Genomic DNA, 16428 nt, shown 5'->3' with positions numbered 1-16428 from the left:
TGAAGAATCATTGTCCTTCTTGTTTGATATCCAGTGTCTTGAGATCCATTGCTTTATATATTTTGTCCACATTTTTAGTTGTTTCATGTAAAAGTTTATATCGAGCCCCTGTTATTACATCTTTGTTGGAAATGGGGATCTGATGATTTCTTTTTTATTTCTTCTTACATTTCATTTTATTTTTTCTCATCTATTTTAAACATTTTCCCTTTATTCATTATTTTCTTAAACTTATTTCTTCTCCTAGTTTTTTCTCCCTCTTCATTTTTTCTCTTACTCTTAATCTTTCATTTTACAATTTTTCTTCTTTTTTATGAGACTTGATCATAGTCACTGCAAAATATATAATTTTTGATGAGTGACATAAGCTGTAATAATCTTGCCCAAATCTGGTAAATATGTGCATATAAAAAGACATGTAAATTTTTCATTCACTTACCTTTGTTTTGCTCGAGATATTAAATCCTTTAACAATGCAGATTTTTCTTTTCCTCCCACGGAACTTAACTCATCTATTTCCCATATTCAACACTACCTCTTATTTTTGTTTTTGTATCTTTTTCCCATGCCATTCCATTTGGTTAATTTGCTTTGATTCCATTTGGTTAATTTACTTTGATTCCATTTGGTTAATTTGCTTTGATTTGAGATTTCTATTTTCTAATCACTCTCATAGGTGTTTCTCTAGAAATAAGCTCTTGGAATATCTTTTAGCACTAATATGAGCATTACTCTCTATTTTCAGCATTATTAGAATAGTTTTTCTGAGTCACATTGGTTCTACTAGGCAAAAATTTAACATGGCTCAGTAATCAAACTTTTACCTGTGCACAGGCCAGGTGTTTAAAGATAATAGAGTCCACCTCTATAGGGCTCACTATTCTAGGCACTGATCTAAGCCTCTTCTATACAGTATACTAACTCAAAATTCTGAAAGCAATTCTATGAAATTCTATGAAGTAGTTACTATCATGACCCCCATTTTAGAGAAGGGAAAACTGAGGTGCCAAGGTTGAGTCATCTGCTCAAAGTCATAATGCCTCCAATGATGGAGTTGACTGTAGTTTATAAACTGTAGTTTATGGTATATGGTTTCCCTCTGTTGTGTAAGTTTATTACATTTTTATTAAGAAGTTAATTCATATGATATACAGTGACTTAGTAGAGCTTCTGCTATCTCATTTCACTAAACTTCTTATGTACGACAAGCCACACAGGTAAGTATAACACTTAAAACCATTTCAGGGAAGTAATCATGAATACGATGAGCTTCAGCAACTTTGTGAATGTTTTGTGCCTGAAATATATTTGGTTTTTAAGGTTAATAGGGGATACTATTTTATTTTTACATGTCCTAATATTTGGTACCTCATTTCAAGTATACTAAAAAAAAATTTAAACCTCTGTTCCTTCTTGGTTTCGCACAGATATTGTGGAAAATCAGTCCCGCCCTCTCTTACCAGCAGTACCAATGCATTAATGCTTGTATTTGTGGCTGACTCTGACCTTGCATATGAAGGCTTTTTAATAAACTATGAAGCAATTGACGTGTCAGCAGGTAAAAAAACAGCTTCGTCTCCTTGGTACCAACTTGGTTCCTTACAAAATAGTACTATGAGAATACTTTATCTTTGAACCCGTGGTGCACAATGAAAGCTGATGTAGAAAAGAGTGTGGTGACTCCAGTACCTTCCTTCTTAAAAATAATGATTAGACCAGAGTACCGTATCAGTGTTAAATTTTCTAATTATAATAATTGTACAGTGTTTTGTCAGAGAATGTTTTCCTTCTTAGGAATGATACATTGATGTTTTTAGAGGTAAAGACATTGTGTGTTTCCAAATTATTCTCAATTGGTTCAGATAATAAGGGAGTAAGTTGGAGAAAGAGACAGAGATAAAGCAATGAGAGCAAAATACAAATATGTAGTAAATCTAGGTGAGAGGAATTTGGGAGCTAGTTCTTAAACTTTCAAGCTTAATATTCTGTCAAAATTAAAAATTATTTAAGAGACTAAATACTAATTTTAAGAAATTAGAGAAAGGGGGGTATCTGGGTGGTTCAGTCAGTTGGGCATCTGACTCTTGGTTTTGCCTCAGGTCATAATTTCCTGCCCTGGGCTCCGTGCTGACAGAGTGGAGCCTGCTTGGGATTCTCTCTCTCCCTCCCTCTGTCCGCCCCTCCGCAACTCATGTGCGTGTGCTCTCTCTGTCTCCCTCTCAAAATAAATAATTAAAAAAAAAACTTAGAAGAAAAAGAAATTAGAGAAAGGACAGCAGCACATAAGCATGAAACCCTGTGGCAGGAAATGGAACATTTCTTAACAAAAATGTATTTCTAAATTTGACTTAATGAAAATGAACCTTTTTAGCATTTATTTCTTTTATTATTTTTCCTGTTATTTAGTTCTCATCCTAACTTTGCTCTTTGCAAGTGCAATGTGGGAAATAAACATCTTCTGCAAGCAGGGTCTTTGAGGTAGTTTGTAAACCAGAGATGCCCCCAGCCCCAAAAGCACAAGGAATTCATGAGGGTATCATGTTTTATTAGGCTCATGTTCCCACATGGGATGTGTGCCCTTTTAGAGAGTCTGGTCTTTGGCATCATATTTAGAAAGCTATTTACTGGACAAAAATGCCATCCAGTGTAGCTCTAGAATATACATTTGGTGGCTGAGCTTCTCACGCATCCCACAGCCTCTGAGCTGCCCCAACAGCATGATGTGATTCACTGATGTTCTTTTGAGAAAGTACTGGAAGCTTTTCCTGTGCAGGATATGCTCCCTGTAACATAGACTTGCCTCCAGAGATCTTTAGGTGCTTATCTTTTAAAATCCCCACCCTCATAAATAAATAAATGAATGAATGAATAAATATTTTTTTTAAAAAAACATTCACTCAGAATCCCTTCCCAATTTCTCAGTTATTTCTTTTCAGAGTGGCTGGCCACTATTCTGTATTCCATGCAAAACTGCTGTTCTCTGGTAGTTGAAGTTCTGTGTTTTGGTAGTATGGCTTTAGATTTCTCCAGAAACCTGAGTGTGAGTGAATCATACACCCTTCTGTCCTGAGGGCCCCTTTCTCGGAGACAGTTTATTATCCAGCTCGAGAGCAGGGGAGTTGAATCCCCAGCAATTACGATAGGTTATGTTACGCAATTGATATATTCACTGGACTTTGTCCAAGGGTTTAACATCCATTGACCAAAATTGGCTTTTTAAGAAATTACAGGGTGCACACAATTTTCCATACGTCTGTAGTTTTATCTGTCTCATACATTTGGCCCAAACCACACTGAATATTAGGTTAGGATTGGGAGCAAGCCACTTGAATTCTTTGGGCCACAGTTTTCTCATCTGTAAAATTAAGGGATTGGATTTGATCATCTTTGTGATGTCTCCTGGCCGTAATCAACTGTGAACACAAGTCTAATTTGCTGCATGAATAAACTAGCTGTGTCTTAGATAACATACAATGCTGCTGGGGCCTCCTGAAAATACCATGGAAATCTTTGTAACGATATGCAAAGTAAGACACAGCCACACTTGCTTATAGGGTAACAGCGAGTGCAGTAAGAACCAAGAGTGATCAAAATAATCTAGCAGGAAGGCTATTGAAGCTAGACCTTAATTTAAAAAAGGTTTTCAGAGAGATAAGAGACCAGTAAAATAAAAGAAAGTTGAGAAAAAGGGGGGAAAAAAGCAAACTGGAGAGGAAAAGAAACTAACAAAGAAAGACAACACAAGAAAAGAGATTTGACAAAATGAGAAAGGGACCCTGACATGGCAAACTCAAAAGACTCTTCGATCTGCCTCCCCGTGTGATAATCATTACTTTGGCCTCTGTTTGGCCCAGACAGGGCTGAAATCACAGACAAGGGAGTGTTTGCTTTCCGTTCTTCGCCAAGCGCGGCTGGCCCCTGTGCTCCTGCCTTTGACTGGATGAACTCATCGGTCTGACTAACACAGTCAGATATTCTAAACAGCAATCAGACCACGGACCCAGGAAGCCATATGGCAGACTCAACTTACCACTTTAGAGCCTGTCTCAGGTTCCCATACGGCAGGATGTGAGTGATTGGCTGTCGTGAATTGTTGAGGGTGGCCCCTCAGGACTGCTCAGAGAGGGGCTGGGCACAGGAGGCTGATGTGGGGCCCCTGCTGGTTAGCCAGTGGGCTCACCCTCCAGGCAGCCCGAGTCCCAGGGAGCTGCCCACCTGCAACTAGAAGGTGTTGGGATGCCTTCTTTTCAGTTGTCTGATTTGTTGTATTTACCGTAGAAGAAAACAGTATCAGGAAAAAGCATCAGTGGAGGCTTAATCACTGGCCCTCTTCCTATTTTATTGCTCTAGCCAAAGTTATTTTCGGAGCAATAATGACAATATTCGGCTGGTGATTTCTAGTTCACAGCAGGTGTGAGTTTCTCTGCTGAAGGCTTTCCTGTCTTTATCTGATAAAGGTTAAATTTCCTGACTTGAATCCTGTTACTTTTCCATCTGTATTTCATGCCACGGGGCTATGATGTCAGCCCCTAAATATGTGTTTGGAAGGAAAGAGATCAGTTTCTGGTTATTACTTTGACTCCCTCCCTCATCACTGTTTCTGCCTGCATCCAGATGTGCCTGGGAAGTACAAAGAAAAAGAGGAACAAGTAAAATGTTTATAGGTAGAAATTCTGAAGAATTTCTTAGTAGCTGATTGTGAGACTGTTTTAAATGTTTTCTTAAAGTACAAGATATTTGAATCTTGAAAGAATGTAGTTGATTAGCTAACTTTACTAATTTAAATTGCAATTTTATATTATATTAGCATCTACTGCGTATGCATTAATATAATCCTACCAAGAGGGGACAAGAGAATAGACAAATGTACTTGATTCATTTTCTACTTTAACATTAGACAAAAACCCATATAACACTTATTCCAATGTTTTTCAAACACTAAAACATTCATGACTCATTAGTCAGTCATGAAATTTGCTCAAAGTATGGAATAGAAAAGAATAGACTAGAAAGTATCAGCTTATTATACAAAGTTTGGTGTTCCCTCATGAAATCTGTTTGTAATATCCGTGTGTGTGCACAATTAATGTAAATGTATTTTTGCATGTTGTTTTTAGGTTTATTTATTTATTTTGAGAAAGAGAGAGAGTGACTGAGCAGGGGAGGGGCAGAGAGAGAAGAAGAAAGAGAGCAGGCTCCCCACTGTCAGTGCAGAACCCACGCAGGGCTTGAACTGACAAACTGTGAGATCATGATCTGAGTCGAAGTCAAGAGTCAGATGCTTAGCAGACTGAGCCATCCAGGGCCTCCAATGTAAATGTATTTTTTTTTTCTATGGTGTGTCTGAAAATTCCAAACACAAATCCACTTTAATTTCTTATTTTTAAATGAGAGAAAGTGAAGTCCTCTCAAGAATACACAGCGAGTGGGTTTAGAAGCCAAACCAAAAGAATCCAGTTCCAACATGTAATCCATTTGTCTTATCACGTCCTGATTAGCTCTTGAAATGCTCTGGATGAACTGTGGATGGTGTGGCTGGTAGCATTCAGCTCAGAGAGGTATGGTAGGACTGTAATGAGCTTTTAATATTTTCTGCAAAAAAAAAAAAAAAGGCAGGATTTTACAGTTGTCTGGGGAAATGGTCGGGAAGTATCAGAACCACATCAACATAGGATTAAAAGTGGGCTTTCCCAACCTCCTCTTTCCCAGTTCAGGGTTCCCATCCACCCCAAGGCAGATGTTTAAGGCTGTTTTTCATCAGTCACCCTGGAATGAGCCCAGAAGAGGCATATAAGAGTGAGAAGTTGAGAAGTGATGACCAAAAGGGCAAAAGAGGGTTTCTTCAGAAGAAATCAATAGGGAATACTGTTTCTGTTTTCAAACTTCAGTCCAGTAGAGCAGTGTTCTCAAACTCTAGTGTTTATAAGAAACTTGGAGTGGGATTTTCTGGTTACAAATTCAGGTATCAGGGCCCCACCCCCTCCACCCCCACCCCCACCCCAGCACTTTGGTTCACGTATGTCTAGGGTGGGTTTTCACCAATTCAGGTGGTTCTAATAAAACGTTGAAGTTCTTCAGAGACTCTGGAAGTTAAGTCTTAGCACATAAGTTGCCATAGAGTTACAAGTGAGATGTAGTGGGAATTGGACTGGAACGCTCATGGCAGAAAGTACTTTCCACGGTACAGAAAGGCTGATGGCGGAATCACGAGTCGTGCTTCCAGGCCAGCCTTGACGCTGCTTTGGAGAAGTACCCAGTTCTCTTATTCTTTCCATCCACCTTGAACTCTGTGTTTTCTGCTATGAGATAGTCAGATGTTTTCCCTCTGGGAAAGGTGTTTCGTAAGTCTATTGATCTTTTAAAGATTTAGTTTCTCATTGGTCACTGTGTGCTCATATTTTTGTATACGCAGGTATCCCAGCACTTTACAGCTCAGGGGATTTTTCTTAAGCTACTATGTTTCTTCATCCTTAGAATGAAGATGCTAAATGAAACATTGTGATATTGCTAGTCTTCTGCGCACCTTAATGTCTAAATTGACATTTCCTGCGTGGAGGAACCAGGGATTGTGGGAGAGCACAGGATTTGGAAAGGGAGGACTGGGTTTGCATTTTATCTTTGTCATGTCTGAACTAAGTGGTGTTCAGAACTTGACCTCCAGGAGTCTCAGATCCCTTTTCTACACCTCTCTAAAAAGTGGACGTTGGGACGCCTGGCTGTTTCACATAGTTGGGGAAGGTTAACTGAGACATTCAGTGTGAAAATTACATAACAGCTGCAAAGCACCATGACTGTTCTTTGTTTAAAATAGAATTGCTGAGGCCCAAGTACAATTTCACAATAGCTGTGTCAGTGAGTTAACTTACATTCATATTCATTGAAACTAGTCACCTGTGAGTGAAAAGAAAAAGCCATGGCTGCGACCACCTAGGAGCAAATTGTAGCAAAACGTTAGAATTTGGTTAAGGAGGCTTCTTTTTTCTTCAGGAGAATGCGAACACGAGTTTTTTTCTTCCCTGAAGTCTTTACTTTGAAGAATGTTAACCAAATATGCCAATGGAAGCAGGTGAAGGTTCCTAGGCTGACTATTTATTTAGCACATATTGGGAAGGTCTAAGGTCATATGGATTCATGCAGACACAGAAGTCTCATAAATGATATCAGAAAGCACCATGTGTAGATTGATCCCTGATATAAATGGATAATCGTAAGTTATTGCAAATGGCAAGGCAGGGAGGTGGTGGAGCAGTTACCCTTGATCTAGGGTCTCCCAAGGTAAACGTGCTTCTGTCCACAGGATCAGTTCATCCTCTTCCTGTATCCCAGATCCTCTGGGGCGGAGGTCATCATTGCTTTGTGGATTGGAGGATTATGTATGTTTTGGATTTTCCTTTTTGATAACGAACCAAATGCTACGTTATTAAAACGTACTTGAAAATGCTTAGTGGAGGCAGAGATACATTTTTAGAAAAGTAGTTTTCTGATTTTGTAATGGTTCACAGAAGACATTTGTAGTGTTTTCCCTTTCCTTTCTTCACTGGTTTTGGTTGGTGTTGGTGTTGGTCAAAAAGGAAGATAGGTGAGGTCTGTCGGTAGTGGTTTTTGATTTTCAGAGATGTGCTTTTCCATCGCTTGCTCAGTGGAAAACAGTTGAGGGAAGAAATGTATTTTTTCTCCTTCATCTCTTTCTCAATGTGAGACCATGATAAAAAGCAAACTGCCATTGGATATGAGTTTTCCTTTGGTAACATGAGCTATAAAGAACAGACATTTTTGTGTCTGCATTTTGTCCAGATATAATAAACATCAGGCAAAACATGAATTTCCTTCTGTGGAAATTTATCCAATTTTAATTATTTGTGCATTACTGCAAAGTGGAAGACAAAACCAAAGCCTAGCATTAAATATATTCAGGATTAATATTATTCTAGAAAGAGACATTTATACAGTCAAGGGAAGAGAACACAAACGTTGTGTAGACTTCAGTGTTAGGTAAGAGGAGTTACTAACCTCTCCAGAAATAGATAAGTTCAGAAAACCTTTGTTTTTTCTCACAAAATAAGACATGTGAATCTCATGAAGCTACAATCAAACTTTAATATTAAATACTCTATTTAATATTTATAGCAGATGTACCTTCAAAATATTTTTTTATTTCTCTATTTTAGTTTTATTTATTATTTATTGGATATCTGAATTATTTATTGGCTTTCCTTTCGAGAACTCAACCTGTCTTTGCATGGAACTTTCAAACTTTTAATAAAACATAGATTTTATTTCATAATTTCCTCAGGTAAAATTCTTCTGTAGTTTCAACAAATATGTATATGCATGTAATCATCACACCGTTCTAAATTTATAGAATAAATTTATCATTCCAGAAAGTATCCTAGTGTCCCTTTTTTAAAAAAAAAATTTAACGTTACTTATTTTTGAGAGAGAGAGAGAGAGAGAGAGAGAGAGAGCAAGCACACAAGCAGGGAAGGGGCAGAAAGAGAGGGAGAGAGAATCCCAAACAGGCTCTGCACGATCAGTGTGGGACCCAATATGGGGCTCAATCCCATGAACCATGAGATCATCACCTGAACCGAAATCAAGAGTTAGACACTTAACCCACTGAGCCACTCAGGCATCTCTTAAATTTTTTTAATCTTTATTTTAGTTAGTTAACATACAGTGCAATATTGGTTTCAGAAATAGAATTCAGTGGTTCATCACTTTCATACAACACCCAGTGCTCATCATAAGTGCCCTTCTTAATACCTATCACCTATCTAGCCCATCTCCTAACCATCTCCCTCCATCAACCCTCAGCTTGTTCCCTATCGTTAAGGGTCTTTTGTGATTTGGTTCTCTTTGTTCTCTTTTTTTTCTTGGTTTTCCCTTCCCATATGTTCAGCTGTTTTGTTTCTTAAATTCCACATGAGTGAAATCATATGATATTTGTCTTTCTCTGATTGACTTATTTTGTTTAGCATAATGCATTCTAGCTCCCTCCACATCATTGCAAATGGCAAGATTTCGTGGGGTTTTTTTTGATGGCTGAGTAATACTCTATTGTATATATGTACCATATGTTCTTTATCCATTCGTCAATCGATGGACGTTTGGGCTCTCTCCATACTTTGGCTATTGTTGATACTGCGGCTGTAAACATTGGGGTGCATGTACCCTTTTGAATTGTATTTTTGTATCCTTTGGGTAAATACCTAGTAGTGCAATTGCTGGATCATAGGGTAGTTCTATTTTTAGTTTTTTGAGGACCTGCCATACTGTTCCAGAGTGGCTGCACCAGTTTGCAGTCCTTCCAGCAGCGCAAGAGGGTTCCTCCTTCTCTGCAGCTTCGCCAACACCTGTTGTTTCTTGTGTTAATGTGAGCCATTCTGACAGGTGTGCGGTGGTATCTCATCGTGGTTTGGATTTGTATTTCCCTAGTGATGAGTGATGTGGAGCATCTTTTCATGCATCTGTTAGCCATTTGATCTATCCTTCTCCATGCTCCACCTCAACAACTGCAGATCTGGTTCTTATCACTATGGATTGGTTTTTTCTGTTCAAAAGCAAATACCTGGCTTCTTCATGAGCATAATGCTTCTGAAATCTGTTCATGTTGTTCTATTTATAAATGGTTCTTTTTGTTTTACTGCTGAATTGCCTTCCATTGTACAGATATATCATAATGTGATTATCCATTCACTTACTTTTGGATAGTTGGATTGTTTCCAGTTTTTAACTCTTATGAAAAAACCTCCTGTGAACTTTGATGTACAGGTTTTTTTGTGGACTTACATCATCAGTTCTCTTAGATAAAATACCTAAAGGTAGAATTTCTGGATCATATGATAATTCTATGTTTAATTTTATGAAAAACTATCAGGCTTTTTTCCCAAAGGGATTATACCATTTTGTATTCTCACCTGCAACAAATGAGAATTACACTTTCTCCGCATCTTTACCAGCACTTGGTATTTTGAATCTTTTCATTTTTAACCTCTACTCGTTGTGTAGTAGTGCCTCGTTGTTGTTTTAATTTGCATGTCTCTGATGACTGATAGTGCTGAGGACGTTTTCACATACTTACTGACAATTTATATATCTTCTTTTATGAAGTGTCCATTATATAGTTCTGTTCACTTTTGTTTGTATTATTTGCCTTATTTTGTCTTATGCTATCTATTCTGCATATAACTATGTCCCTTGTCAGATTAATCCATTGCAAATGCATAGCAGGCAGCCTTTTACTTTTCTTAATGGTATTTTGAAGGGTAGCAGTGTGTTATGTCCTTTTACGGTCAGTGTTTTTTGTATATTGTCTAAGAAATCTGTGCCTCCGAAAGTAGTGAGGATTTTCTTTTCTTATGCATTCTTTTACAAGTTTTATAGTTTGAAGTTTCACATTTATGTTTATGATCCATTTTGAGTTAATTTTTCTATGCCATGTGAATTATGTGTCTAAGGGAATGAATCATGTTTAATTGTTCAAATACTATTTATTGTAAAGATTCTCCTTTTTTTGCACTAAATTGCCTTTGCATTGTTGTTGCAAATTAATTGTCCATGGATGTTTGGGTCTGCTTCTGGAATCTCTCTTCTCCCATAGGACACTATATTACAATATTTATGTAATATAATAGTGTATCTTAAAAGCAGGAAGTATGAGTTCTCCAGATTTTTCAAAATTGTTTTGGTTATCCTAGATCCTTTACATTTCCATATACATTTTAGAATCAGCTTTCCCTTATTTACTTAAAAAAAAACCACACCAAACCAAAATAAAACTTTTTGGGAATTTGATGGAGGTTATATTGAATTTATAGATAAATAAGGGACAAAGAGCATCTTAAATAGAGTGTTCCAATCCATAAAAATATTTTACTTCTCCATTTACTCAAATATTTTTAAATTTCCTTCAGCAATGCTTTAAAGTTTGCACTATAGTTTTTTTTCATATTTCTATTAAACTTATTATCAAGTACCTTATGTTTTTTATGTTATTATAATTGATATTTTAATTTTATTTTCAATTTGTCTCATATCTGCCATTTAAACTGATTTTTCTAGGGGCACCTGAGTGGCTCAGTCGGTAAAGCGTCCGACTTCAGCTCAGGTCACGATCTCACGGTCCGTGAGTTCAAGCCCCGCATCGGGCTCTGGGCTAATGGCTCAGAGCCTGGAGCCTGCTTCCAATTCTGTGTCTCCCTCTCTCTCTGCCCCTCCCCCGTTCATGCTCTGTCTCTCTCTGTCTCAAAAATAAATAAAACGTTAAAAGAAATGTTTAAACTGATTTTTCTATATTTACCCTGTATCCTGTAATCTTATTAAATTCAGTTATTAGTTCTAGTACATTTTAATAGATTACTTAGTATATTTCACATAGATGGTCATATCTGTGAATAAGAACAGCTATATTTTTTCCTTTTCATTCCCTCTCTTTCTCTTTCTCTCTCTTTCTCTGTCCCTCTCTGCCTTCTTGCAATGGCTAGGGACTTCCACCTAATGTTGAATGGAAAAGATGAGAATGAACATATTGTCCTTGTTCTTAATCTTAACAGGAAGGCATTTAGTCCTTTATTACTTAAGTATCACGTTAGCTTTGGGTTTTTCATAGATGCCCTTCTTCTTTTGCTACTACTTTTTCTTTTTTGTTTACAGAATATTTTTCATATTCCATTTTATTTCCTTCACTGGCTTTTTAATTATACCTCTTTTTTGTGTGTTTGCTCAGAGGCTAACAAAATACTTTGTTAGCTTATCGGTAAGTCTCCTTAGAGTAAATATGCTGCTACTTCACACTGCACACCTTATATTTTATAAATGACACTGTATTTCACACACATCTCTATTTATTTATTTATTTATTTAAAAAAATTTTTTTTTCAACGTTTATTTATTTTTGGGACAGAGAGAGACAGAGCATGAACGGGGGAGGGGCAGAGAGAGAGGGAGACACAGAATCAGAAACAGGCTCCAGGCTCTGAGCCATCAGCCCAGAGCCTGACGCGGGGCTCGAACTCACGAACCGCGAGATCGTGACCTGGCTGAAGTTGGACACTTAACCGACTGCGCCACCCAGGCGCCCCTCTCTCTTTATAAATGTAATAACCTCACAACAGTAGAATTCTATCTGCCCTCTTCTTTATGCTATTTCAGTTGTATCTTTAATTCTACTTACATTATAAACTCCACCTTACTATTGTTTTTGCTTTACATGATTAGTTTTCTTTTCAAGAAATCAGAGAAGAAGAGCAGTCTTTCCATTTATCCAATTGTTTGCCATTTCTGGTGTTATTCATTCCTTCTTCTAGATATATGTTTACCTTTGGTGTCATTTTCCTTTGGCATGACAGACATTGTTAGTATCATGTAGTATAGGACTTCTAGGGGTGAATGTTCTCAGCTTCTGTTTGTCTAAAGATGTCTTTTTTGCATTCCCATTTTGAAAATACTTTTTTGGGGATAATTAAATGTTTTTTTTTCTGTCAACACTGTAAAAATGTATTCCATATTCTTCTTGCCTCCATTGTTTCTAATTAGAATCCAGCTACTATTCATATCATGGTTTTTCTGTATCTAGTGTGTCATTTTTCCTCTAACTCCTTTATTTTTCTTGTATTTGTTTTTCAATGGTTTAATGTACCCGAGTGTGATTTTCTTTTATTTATCTTGCTTAGGATTGACTAAACTCCTTGTAGCTAATAGCTAATTTGATTTTTTAAACCAAATTTGGGAGAATTTTAGCCTATATGTGTGTGTGTGTGTGTGTGTGTGTGTGTGTGTGTGTGTGTATATATATATATATGTAATTTTATATATTTTATATTTATATATTTTATGTATATATATATATATTATTTATTTATTTATTTTACTATTTTCATCCTATTCTCCTTCTGGGTCTCTGATTATATGTGTGCTAGACTCTTTGGTATTTTTTCCTAGGTTTTTGAGAATCTGTTTTTTGCACATTTTTTCTTTTTTTTTTTTTTTTCAGATTAAACAGTTTCTATTGGTATACCTTCAAGCTTAATGACACTTTTTCTTCTACTTCAAAGTTTCTATTAAGCTCATACATGCATTTTTAAATTTCAGTTAGTTTACTCTTTTTAAAATTTCAATATAGGAGCGCCTGGGTGGCTCAGTTCATTAAGTGTCTGAATTCAGCTCAGTTCATAATCTCATGGCTTGTGAGTTTGAGCCCCGCATCAGGCTCTGTGCTTTGGATTCTGTGTCTCCCTCTCTCTCTGTCCCTTCCCAGCTCATGCTCTGTCTGTCTCAAAAATAAACACTAAAACATTTTTTTAATTAAAAAAATTTAAAAAATCAATATAGTTAACATACAGTGTTATATTAGTTTCAGGTTAGTATATTTTTAAGTTATAGAATTTCTGTATGATTCTTTTAATAGTTTCCTTTGTATTGCCCAGATTCCCTATCTATTTACCATTGAGGCTATATTTTTCTTTAAGGCTTTGAACATTTTTCTAGTAGTTGCATTAAAATTTTTGTCTGCTAATATAATTATCTGGGCCGTCTTCAAGTCACAAGGTTGCACTTTTTTCTTGACCATGATTTCTATTACTCTGTTTATTTGTATTAGTGGCAGGTTTTGAGTTTTATACTGGATATGGTGAATGATATGAAGACTCTGGATTCTCTTCTCTTTCTCTGAAGTTTACGTCGGTTCAATATTTAGCTGATTATCTTGTACTTGTGTAGATTTGTATTTTTTTTTATTTGTTAAGGTGTATTTGTGAAAAATACCTAGGTATTTCCTAATCCCTTCAAACTACGTAGGTCTCAAGCTCTAAGTTTTATCACTCCTGCAAGTTCTTGTTAAGACTTAAACATTGATAGGAAAGCCTTACTGTTGGTCATGGTCTTTATTTCTAAGGTGTGGCCTTTCATGTGTCTCAACTGGGTGCCTGGCATGTAAATGAGGGGATTCTGATGGTGGGAGAACTCCATAGTCTCCCATGGAGCATTGCCTGTCCTGTAGCTTCCAGCCTATTAGCAGCTACCCTCTGGCATGGCTTTCGAAGTCTCACCTCATGTCTGCCCAGCCCGGGCTCACGCAAGAATTCATAAGGGACTTTACACAGATGTCTGGTCCTCCTCTCTGTATAGTTCTTCCTTGCTGGAATATGTCCCTGCAGTTCCAGCTCCTTTGACAGCCCTAAATTCTGATCCCTGCTTCCTCAGCTCAGCGGAACTGTCATTGACTACTTGGACTTCAGCAAACTGCTGGGATCAGAAAATTCCACACAGGTAAAGAGTCAAGGAAGTAGAGTCCCACCTCCTTTGTGCCAAGGATCACAATCTTGAACTGCCCATTGCCCAGTGCCTCGTATATTTTGCCCAGTTTCACAGTTTTTATGGAGAGGGGCTAGTTTAGTACTAGTTTATTTGTCATGGCTGGAAGCAGAGATGTCTATAGTTTAGACTGAATAAGCATTATAAAATATTAAAGAATCTCAGCCTACCCAGGAGAGGGGATAGGAAGGAGGTAAGAAAAGTGGAGGGGGTAAAAGGATGGAGGTAGAGAGAATGGGAAGAAATTAGATACTTGTCCTATCCTCTCAGTTTTCAATACATTACGTAATATAATTTTAACAAATATTTTTTAGATATGGGCCAGATAATGTAGTAAGTGGTAGTTAATAATTGCTAATAATTGCTCCAAACATAGTGGAGGAAATGTACTCACATAAAACAATTACAGTGTGATATTTCGGGGGCTCCAATTGCTATTTGCCTAAAGGTTTATCGAGCACAAGGAAATTAATTCTGCTCGATTTGGAAAAATTTCACAGAGGTGGTGGTATTGAATTTGGCTTTAAATGATACGTGAGCTTATTTGTCTAGTGGCATGTTGGGGTCGAACGGGAAGTTGTTAGATAAAGACTTTCAAACAAAGTAAACAGTGTGAGGACCATTTCATAAGGGATTGTGTTTACTTTTGTGCCAGCAAAAGAAAAGAAACTTAATGAATAAATCAGAATTTCAGTCTGAAATGAAAAACAACCAATTGTGCCACAATAGATACTTTCATATGGACAAAGGTACAGGGAAATTATGCATCATTACTTCTCAAATATTTGTTGAATTGGTTCCTTTACATGAGATTCTGATTATATAAACCATTCTCCTGCAGACTAATTGCAAGTTGCACTAGAAATACTCAATACAATTGTATTTCCCTTCTGGGAGTAGAGTGGGTAAGGAAGGAACATTATCTCTAAGAACAGTTGACAAACAGATTTGCTCTAGACGTTTAATTGACTGGCTAAAGCTATGTGAATGTGGGGGTGGTCAACGAGTCTGCTGGTTCTGTCAGCTCAGGGAGACTGGGTCATAACCTTCATTTAATGTCCATTTGATCCATGAATTTTTATCTTAGTAATATTCATTCCGAATATGAAATACTTAATATGCCATTTCTACAACCCCATTCACTCTCTGCCCCTCTTTTTCCTCCCCACCCCCCACCCCCGCTTTCTTCTTGCCTTTTCCCTTCCTTCCTCCCTCCCTCCCTTCCTTCCTCCCTTCCTCCCTTCCTGCCTTCCTGCCTTCCTTGATCTTTGAAGAGATATTTCTTGGCAGACTATAGAAAAACATAAAAGTATACAATATTCATCTTTGAAGTTAAATATCACTTTCAAATTTTTTTTCAATAAAGTAAAGCCTTGTTTGCTTGCTATTTAAAATAGAGTAAACCATGGGCACCTGGGTGGCTCAGTCGGTTAAGCGTCTGACTCGTGATTTTGGCTCAGGTCATGGTCGCAAGGTTTGTGAGTTTTTGAGCCTCCCACCAGGCTCTGCACTGGTAGTGGGATTCTTTCTCTTCCCCTCTCTCTGCTCCTCCCCCTTCTCTCTCTCAAAAAGAAATAAATAAACGTTTTAAAATAGAGGGAGCCAATTATTTGATGAGTGCCTCTTACTTTGAACATTATACATAGGTAGTGGAGCCTGGACTATTTTCTGTGCGTCCTGCTGTCAATGCTAGTGGCTCCTTGCCTCTTTTCTGAGTGTGATCATCCAAAGCAAAGGGGAAATTCTACATCAAAACATCCTCCTTTTCTTTTTTTCTTTTACTTATAATGAAGTATAATAGTTCATTCTCCCTCAACACCTTTTAGGAGGCTTGTGTCTACTCCTGGACCTTAGATTTATGTTATTACTAGATACGATCAAAGATACAGTACATTAAAAATGCATTGAAACAAGATTTTCTTTTTTTTTTTTTTAACTTTTTTAACATTTATTCATTGTTGGGAGAAACAGAGTGGGAGTAGGGGATGGGGTCAAAGAGAGAGGGAGACGCAGAGTCCGAAGCAGGCGCCGGGCTCTGAGCTGTCAGAGCAGAGCCCGACGCGGGGCTCCAGCTCACGGAAGGCAAGATCACGACCTGTGCTGAAGTCAGGCGCTTGT

At 37.4% G+C, this 16428-nt stretch overlaps 1 protein-coding gene across 1 annotated transcript in view; it reads left to right on the top strand.

Annotated features, from left to right (window-relative positions):
- The window catches only part of CUBN (cubilin), a 276887-nt gene that overhangs the window by 59697 nt on the left and 200762 nt on the right, over positions 1-16428 (top strand). Inside the window, exon 22 of the mRNA XM_047065967.1 lies at positions 1428-1558. Within this exon, the coding sequence (XP_046921923.1) occupies positions 1428-1558 (131 nt within the window). The remainder of the gene's footprint in view (positions 1-1427; positions 1559-16428) is intronic.

Source organism: Lynx rufus, unplaced genomic scaffold (genome assembly GCF_022079265.1).
Source record: "Lynx rufus isolate CCGP_SWC_20201006 ecotype Redwood Valley unplaced genomic scaffold, mLynRuf1.p SCAF_7, whole genome shotgun sequence".
NCBI classification, from domain to species: domain Eukaryota; kingdom Metazoa; phylum Chordata; class Mammalia; order Carnivora; family Felidae; genus Lynx; species Lynx rufus.
This window is presented reverse-complemented; position numbering and strand designations above follow the sequence as displayed.